The sequence below is a fragment of the Asterias rubens genome, chromosome 5, assembly GCF_902459465.1.
Source record: "Asterias rubens chromosome 5, eAstRub1.3, whole genome shotgun sequence".
Classification (NCBI taxonomy): Eukaryota; Metazoa; Echinodermata; class Asteroidea; order Forcipulatida; family Asteriidae; genus Asterias; species Asterias rubens.
This window is the reverse complement of record NC_047066.1, coordinates 15911542-15918736: the sequence shown is the minus strand read 5'-3', so window position 1 is coordinate 15918736 and position 7195 is coordinate 15911542. Positions and strand designations below refer to the sequence as shown.

The window sequence follows — 7195 nt, the reverse complement described above, 5'->3', positions numbered from 1 at the left end:
TGTCAGACGCCCTACAGACGTAGACGGGCAAACCTAAAAACAGTAATTTTATCGCGAAAACATTTCGCCTTTGGAGTTTGTCTTTAACTGCTGTGTCTTGGCACATTCACTTTAGCTAAAGATTACCTTAGTTCGTCTATGCCAGAACTATTTATTCTATCAAGCAGCTCTTTCTCGGTCACTCCTGCCACATCCATTTTGCAAACCGATCGATCGTGTACGAACGTTGAACGTTGTTTACTTTTTTGAGCGAGGTGCCAAATTTTTCCCATAGTCCTTTGCGCGCACATGCGCAGTTGTTCAAAATTGCTATCTGCAATAAGGTCTATTGCGCCCATACGCCTCTCTTAATATTTATGCATGAGGTACGTCACAATGCAAACTCAAAACGATCGAAACGGGAATTTTTTAACGTTGGAAGCTGCATTATTTCACGAAAATGACGGATTTGTGAGGAAAATATGAGGACCAAAACCCACCGCAGAAAAATGTATGCCGCCATGGAATGTGAATCTTTTGAAATTAGTGGCTTGTTGCAGGTAAGATTTAAGTTATGAAGCTGTGAAATTTTTCCGCCCCAGAAACGGGCCTCAATAGTTAGGACTCTGTTCCTGTGTACAGAGAAAGAGTCCTATATAGGGCTAATGTGCTTACCATTTATAGAAGGCTGAACGGTAATTTTTTAAGCCACTAGAGAAACTCTGCTATGGTAAAAACGTCAGCCTCTTTTTTTTTTATATTATGAAGTTGAATATTTTTTTTCTTCCGTTTTCAAAGGTTATCCAGAAGCGTTTTAGTAACATGGATTTCGACCTCGGGTGGAATGAGTACAGGGATGGTTTTGGTGACTTGAGTGGTGAAAGCTTCTGGCTGGGAAATGAGAAAGTCCGTCAGTTGACTGAGGATGAAGACATCTCCTGGAAGATTCAAGTCGTGGTTTATAAGCAGGAACATGGCGGAAATAGTGTTGTACTCCGTAACTTTCGCCTCTCGGGTGAAAACTACATCATTCACGTTGACAGTTCAATGAACTGCGGAAACAGTAAGCAGGATCTTTCTCATCCAATCAATCGTACACTGTAAAAAAGCTGCACTGTTAAAGGACCACGTTGCCTTGGATCGGTCGAGTTGGTCTTTGAAAAGCGTTTGTAACCGTTTGTTATAAAATGCATATGGGTAGAAAAATGTTGTAAAAGTAGAATACAATGATCCACACAAACATGCCTCGAAATTGCACGGTTTTCCTTTTACCTCATCGACTAACACGGTCGGCCATTATTTTATGGGAGTCAAAAATTTGACTCCCATAGTCAAAAATTTGACTCCCATGGGAGTCAAATCTTTGACTCCCATAAATGGCCGACCGTGTTAGTTTCCACAGTAAAAGGAAAACCACGCAATTTCAAGGCGAACTTGTGTGGATCATTGTATTCTACTTTTAAAACGGTTACAAACACTTTTCATAGACCAACTCGACCGATCCAAGGCAACGTGTTCCTTAAAAAGTGTCCGTAAATTTAAAGACTTCCGTGAAGTGAAATATGCCGTAAATTTCGCCGTTATTTTACGGACTCTCCGTAAGTATGCTATTAACTACGTAGCGTAATTACAATCAACCACAGTTGCCCGAACACCTACACATAAAAAAGTGCATGTAAGTAAATAATTGTGTTTCAGCCACAACCGTGTACATACGTACAAACTCACGTTAAGGGAGTTTATATTTTACGGAATGAACAACTTTTCCCGGTTATTTTGCTGCAGGAATACGGATTTTTTATTTTATTTTGCTGCCGGCAAAAATGCCGGGACAAGTTAAAAAAGCGTGAAAAACATTTTATTCATCTAAAATGTACAAACCAATGTTGTTCCATTTACTCAGGTCGTTTCGTTTTATCTGCAAATGGCAAACCATTCTCAACATACGACAGAGACACCGATGGTGAAAGTGGGAGGAACTTTGCCGAGGAGTCGCAGGGAGGCTGGTGGTTTGATGGTTGTGATGCTGGAGGGTACGGGGGAGAGATTAATCTTAATGCTAAATATACAGCTGATGGGTTTATTTGCTTTCAATACCAAGTGCTGTATAAAAGCCAGCTAATGATCCAACGTATGTAAGGAGAAATTCAACCACGCATAATTTTTACACAAACACAGATTTGCCAATGAATCCGGAACTTCACTGTTGGAAAATACATGCACTTTCTGTAAAAAATAAAGCCAATCTACCGGAACGATAGCAAGCTCAGCTGTGGATCTTAAACAAGTCATGTAGCTTAGCATACTGGCCGTGAGAATGATTTTTTCTTTTAATTAATAATTTCAATTCAAATCAAAGAAAGCTCAGTAATCCTTGAACCAAACCCCCAGCATTCAACCAGTTGGGTTAGTGCCAATTTAAATGGTTAATACTCGTCCATAGAGAGATAACCAAGTATGCTGCCTAGAAACCATTACAATAGACAATTGAGCCATAACTTCTTTGTCTGGTTTGACTTGAAGACAACTTTGACGAGCTAACATTTCACATTGCAAATTATTAAGCCAGCCACTTGGTACTGTTGCTCAAACTTACAACGGCTCAAAATGAGTTTGGTGGGAAATATTTTCTTAGAGGCCAACCTTTGCATTACTATTATTTTATCGTTGGCAGGGTCTGGTTTAACACATCTCTTGATGACAGTTTTCAAACTTGTGTTCTATCAATAACAGCACCTTTCTAACTTGTAATCTTTGTGTATGTCTAAAGATTTAAAACAAATAAATAGCTAAACCTCTGGATTTTGTTCTTTTTCTTTAAGACATTTTCAAGTTAACTAATTGGTCGAAAACCAAGTTTCTAATCTCGTCCGTGAAACAAGGAAGAAAACAAGCGCTGAATCTCCTCATCGCTGGTTTACGAAACAGAAATAAAAACAGGTCGGCAAAACAATCCTAGTCGTTAAACTATGAAAGAAATCATAGGCATAATACTCGGGTGTGATTCGAACCCAAGACTTTTGCAATTCTAGGGCAATCCTAGCTGTTCCATGTACATTTTTAGACATTTACGAATACGCAAACTCTGAAATATATTACTTGTTGGATTTGTAGCGATGCTCGTGTTGTTAGAAAGAGGTTCTGTGTACAATAAAGGTCTAAAGAAGTAGAATTACTAAATATATTATGTTTATGTTTATAAAAAGTTATTATGTTTTTGGTAAACAAAAAAGTTAAAATGGGTACATCTGAACAAACTGATTCTGCTGTACTATAATACTATAGTTAGAAAGTTATTGTTTAAATTTTAATTCATTCAAACACTTCTTCTCAGAAAGGAAGGTGTAGTTTTTGTTGTTTTCTACTTGTTATCTTCGTATCGTAGTCGCTTTCATGATCTCATCATTCGATATTTATGGTTTCTGTTAATTTGTTGTTGTGAAGCAGTTTTAAAAACAACTAAATAATAATCATAAACTTTATGGAGGACGGGGTACAAAATTGTGCTGGTATAAGTATAACCTACTAAAACTTATTAAAACATACACAAGCCTGTGTTGAATGACAATGACCCATTGAGTTACAATAACGAAACTGATCTTAAACACTCTTAAACTATCTATAAATGACGAGAAAAGTGATATAATTTTATTTGAGTTTCGTATTTATATTCACAATTTAATTAAATTGCACAAAATTTAACTTGGGTTTTTAGTTTTGGAGTAAATAATATATGCACATTTATGAAAATTCAAACTCTGGTGTAGGGATAAACACTGAAACATTATTTACCTGTATACTAAATTGAACAAATCTCGCGTGATATTGAGAGACTTTCTGTAGTCTGCATATTCATTTTGTGCCATCTATTTGCTCTCATATTCCACTGTTATTATTTCCGACTAATTGTGAAAAAAACTGTGGAACAGGTTGTTCATGTCACTTTCATTTTTCAACACAGACTTATTTAGTTTCATTATAACACAAAGTCAAACTCAAGCAAAAAAACCTTACTTTATTCAAAGTCAGATTCCCTTTAAAAGCTGAGCACTTCGTTTTCGTTTCTAGTGCACACATTTGTTGGTTCTTTTCTTTCATGTTCACCATTCTTGGTAAAATATCCACTCTACCTATACAATTGATTAACTTGAATAATTGTTCAGCCAGGGCTGATCTTTGCCACCTTATAACATTTGAATTAGTAGACAAGTGAATACTAAACTATTGAAATGTATACCCCCCCCCCCCCCCCAATCGTCGACTACCTCTAAAGCAATGATCAATTATGTTTAAAATCTATTTAAATGAGTCCAATTTTAATTATTGGAACTTTTTGATCTAGGCAGAAATACATATAGCAAAATTAATGACAAATTGCATGAACCTGATGAGAGCGAAGACCGATCCACAACAAGATGCTTTTCAAAAAAGGTATCATGGTGTCCGAAATAGGTATCGAAAATAATTACAGGGTACTTATTCTAACCTGTTATTATAAATTGGTCTTTTAAATGTTGATGTTTTGTTTGTGTTCACAGTTAAATAAAAATGCACAAAACCCAAAGCTTTCGTGTCAAAGAGTATATGTAAGCAACTCCGTCAGGCCGATGTGGATTCTGCAATCAACAATCTAAAGGCTGGCTCACATTATGACGAATAAAGGGGGTACGGCAAGCTACATAAAGCCGTTGATCCAATGTGTTTTGTAACACATAAAAACAACCCAGTGCACTTATCGAAAAGAGAAGGGGTTTGCCCCGATGTTCCTGGCAGTGGCTTCTGAATGCTCCATAACACCTTGTAAAACCTTATAAGGTGCTACAAAATTGGTTCTCAGAATTCATCACTTCAATAACATATCTTTCTGAAAATTTGTATATACTCAGCGCATTGAGTACCTTAATGGTAGATCGTGCGCTATATAAGACTTCGATATTATTATTATTAAGACCAAATCAACGGACTCTTTTTAGACCAAACAAACTTTCAAGAAAGAGATGTACCTATAACTGTTTCATACACATTTTTTGTTGGGTATGTATTTATGTATTTATTTATTTCTTCCTCACGACACTTCCTGTACATTTATGTTATCTAAATAAGTTATTGTGTCACTTGTAACCATTATTTATCTGCACTCGTTATATTTCCTGTAGAATTATTTTAAAATAACATCATGTGTCACTTGTAACTATTAATTTATGTACACTCGTTGACTTGCGCCCAGTTTTACTTTGTTCATCCCTGTCCATTCAGCCTACGTTCTTGCACACGTACGTGGGAACTCATTTGACCGTATCAACCTTTGTTCATTTCTTACAACACACTCTGCCTGCTATTTGATACAGAACCCAAACACCTTAAACTCCACCGGCCCAATTTTGGTGGATGGTAAAACCCTCACTCAACCTCAACCCCGGAGTGGTGGGGGGAAACCACCTTCCACTTACCCTCCACCACAAATCATACACAACCCTCCTCCACTTCGGGTGCATTTTATTCACACTATACTACTCCAGTGCCTGCGAGAACTCTGCATTGTTTTATCAGATTGTGAAGCGATTAATTACTCAAAAGTTGCAAGGCTCCCAACTATATTATGAACTACTTCAAGTTTACACTCAGTCAAGTAATAGTCGACCCAGTTTCATGCTTCTCCTCATTGAAACCAAGTCTCGACACTCCTGGGGTGACGTGTATTTTTGTTCAACTGCGCCACAAATCTAAAACTCTCTACCACGTAATCTTAGATATTTTCTTTAGACCACAATTTCAGATCTTTTCTTAAAACATACATTATGTCACAGGTATTCAACGACTTATTTTGTTGTGTCGGTTTTCTTTCCCTGTGTTTTTTGTTTGTTTTTGTTTGGGGTATTCATTGTTTAGTTATTTTAAATCTTTATTTACTTATGGTTCAGGTCACACGGATCTGTTTTATAAAGCCACTGGCTTTAAAATACATGGTTGAATACACTTCGATAATCCTGTTCTATAACTGTGTCAGGAGCACTTTGCTATTTTGTTCTGTATCTAATATAGACCAAGGGCAAAACAAAAAGGGAAAAACAAAATGACGTTTTAGGGGAAGTCTAAAGACTGGAATGCTCGAACAGGAATATTTTGTGTATAGAGAAACTAGTACGTTCAGGGCAAAAGAGTGGACAAAAGAGTGGAAAATTACGTTTTACTCGAAAACAGAGGGAGCCGTTTCTCACAAAGTTTTATACTACCAACAGCTCTCCAACTGTAACTAAGTAAGTTTTTTGCTAGCAAATATTTGGAGTATTTGCCATTAGTGTCCAGTGCCTTTAAGTCCACACTTCGTTGTAGTGTGCAAAAATAGTTCCAATTGGTAAAACGGTCACACACACAACCATACGGATAGGAATGATAAATAATTTTGCCAAAAACGGTTCTTACCATTCTCCCATGACATGCACTCTGGAAAAATCAAAATCCTAAGAACTACCCTGTAGAGACCTTAAAATACCCCCGATAATATCGAAGTCCTATGTATAACACTGATCTACCAAACAAGGTAATCAAGGTGCTACGGTGCATACAGCAGCCAGGAACACCGGCAAACCCCTTCTAGTTCTGATTAGAGCACTAAGTTCTTTTACATACGTTACACAGTTCATGGGACCAACGGCTTTACGTCCCATCCGAAGGACGAAGCAATGGTTAAGTGTCTTGCTTAAGGACACAAGTGTCACGGCTGGGGATTCGAACCCACACTCTGCTGATCAGAAAGACCAGAGTTTGAGTTCGGTGCTCTAAACCGCTCGGCCACGACATACAAGGTACATGTAGGTCTACCAAATATGTAACGGATAATTTCGGGGAATTACCAACAGTGTCCAGCGCCTCCTAAGCAATGATTTTCTGTTATGCATTTCATTGTTTTTCTCGACCTTGTGTGTGTTTCTGATTAATGATGTACACAGGACTCTTCTTGATTGGCTGATTTAGCTCGTAATATATTTCCAATCATAGATCATTTCCAAAAGGCAATTTCAGATCAGCTTAGCATCAATAAACAAACAAATTGGAGATGCGTAGAGCAACTCAAGTGAAGATCGATGGGTAATTTTCGCACGAGCCTAAACACCCATTATGTAGAGCTGGCTAATCGATCGTTTTGCTGCAGTGCCCACAGCTCTCGGTTGGAAAACTATGGCAAGCCTTAAAGGCACTGGACACCTCTGGTAAT

General features: G+C 37.5%; 1 protein-coding gene across 1 annotated transcript; it reads left to right on the top strand.

Annotated features, from left to right (window-relative positions):
• Window positions 1–801: 801 nt before the first annotated feature.
• Window positions 802–3066, top strand: LOC117290451 (fibrinogen-like protein 1). Its single transcript, XM_033771866.1, has 2 exons — window positions 802–1042; window positions 1883–3066. The coding sequence occupies exons 1-2, from the start codon at window positions 802–804 to the stop codon at window positions 2116–2118; spliced, it is 477 nt and encodes a 158-aa protein (XP_033627757.1). The 3' UTR covers window positions 2119–3066.
• The last annotated feature ends 4129 nt before the right edge of the window (window positions 3067–7195 follow it).

Bases quoted from the DNA above. Each gene is read 5' to 3' on its own strand.
- LOC117290451 (XM_033771866.1), top strand. From the start codon at position 802: ATGGATTTCGACCTCGGGTGGAATGAGTACAGGGATGGTTTTGGTGAC. The intron at 1,043-1,882 runs GTAAGCAGGATC...CCATTTACTCAG, and splicing joins TTCAATGAACTGCGGAAACA to GTCGTTTCGTTTTATCTGCA.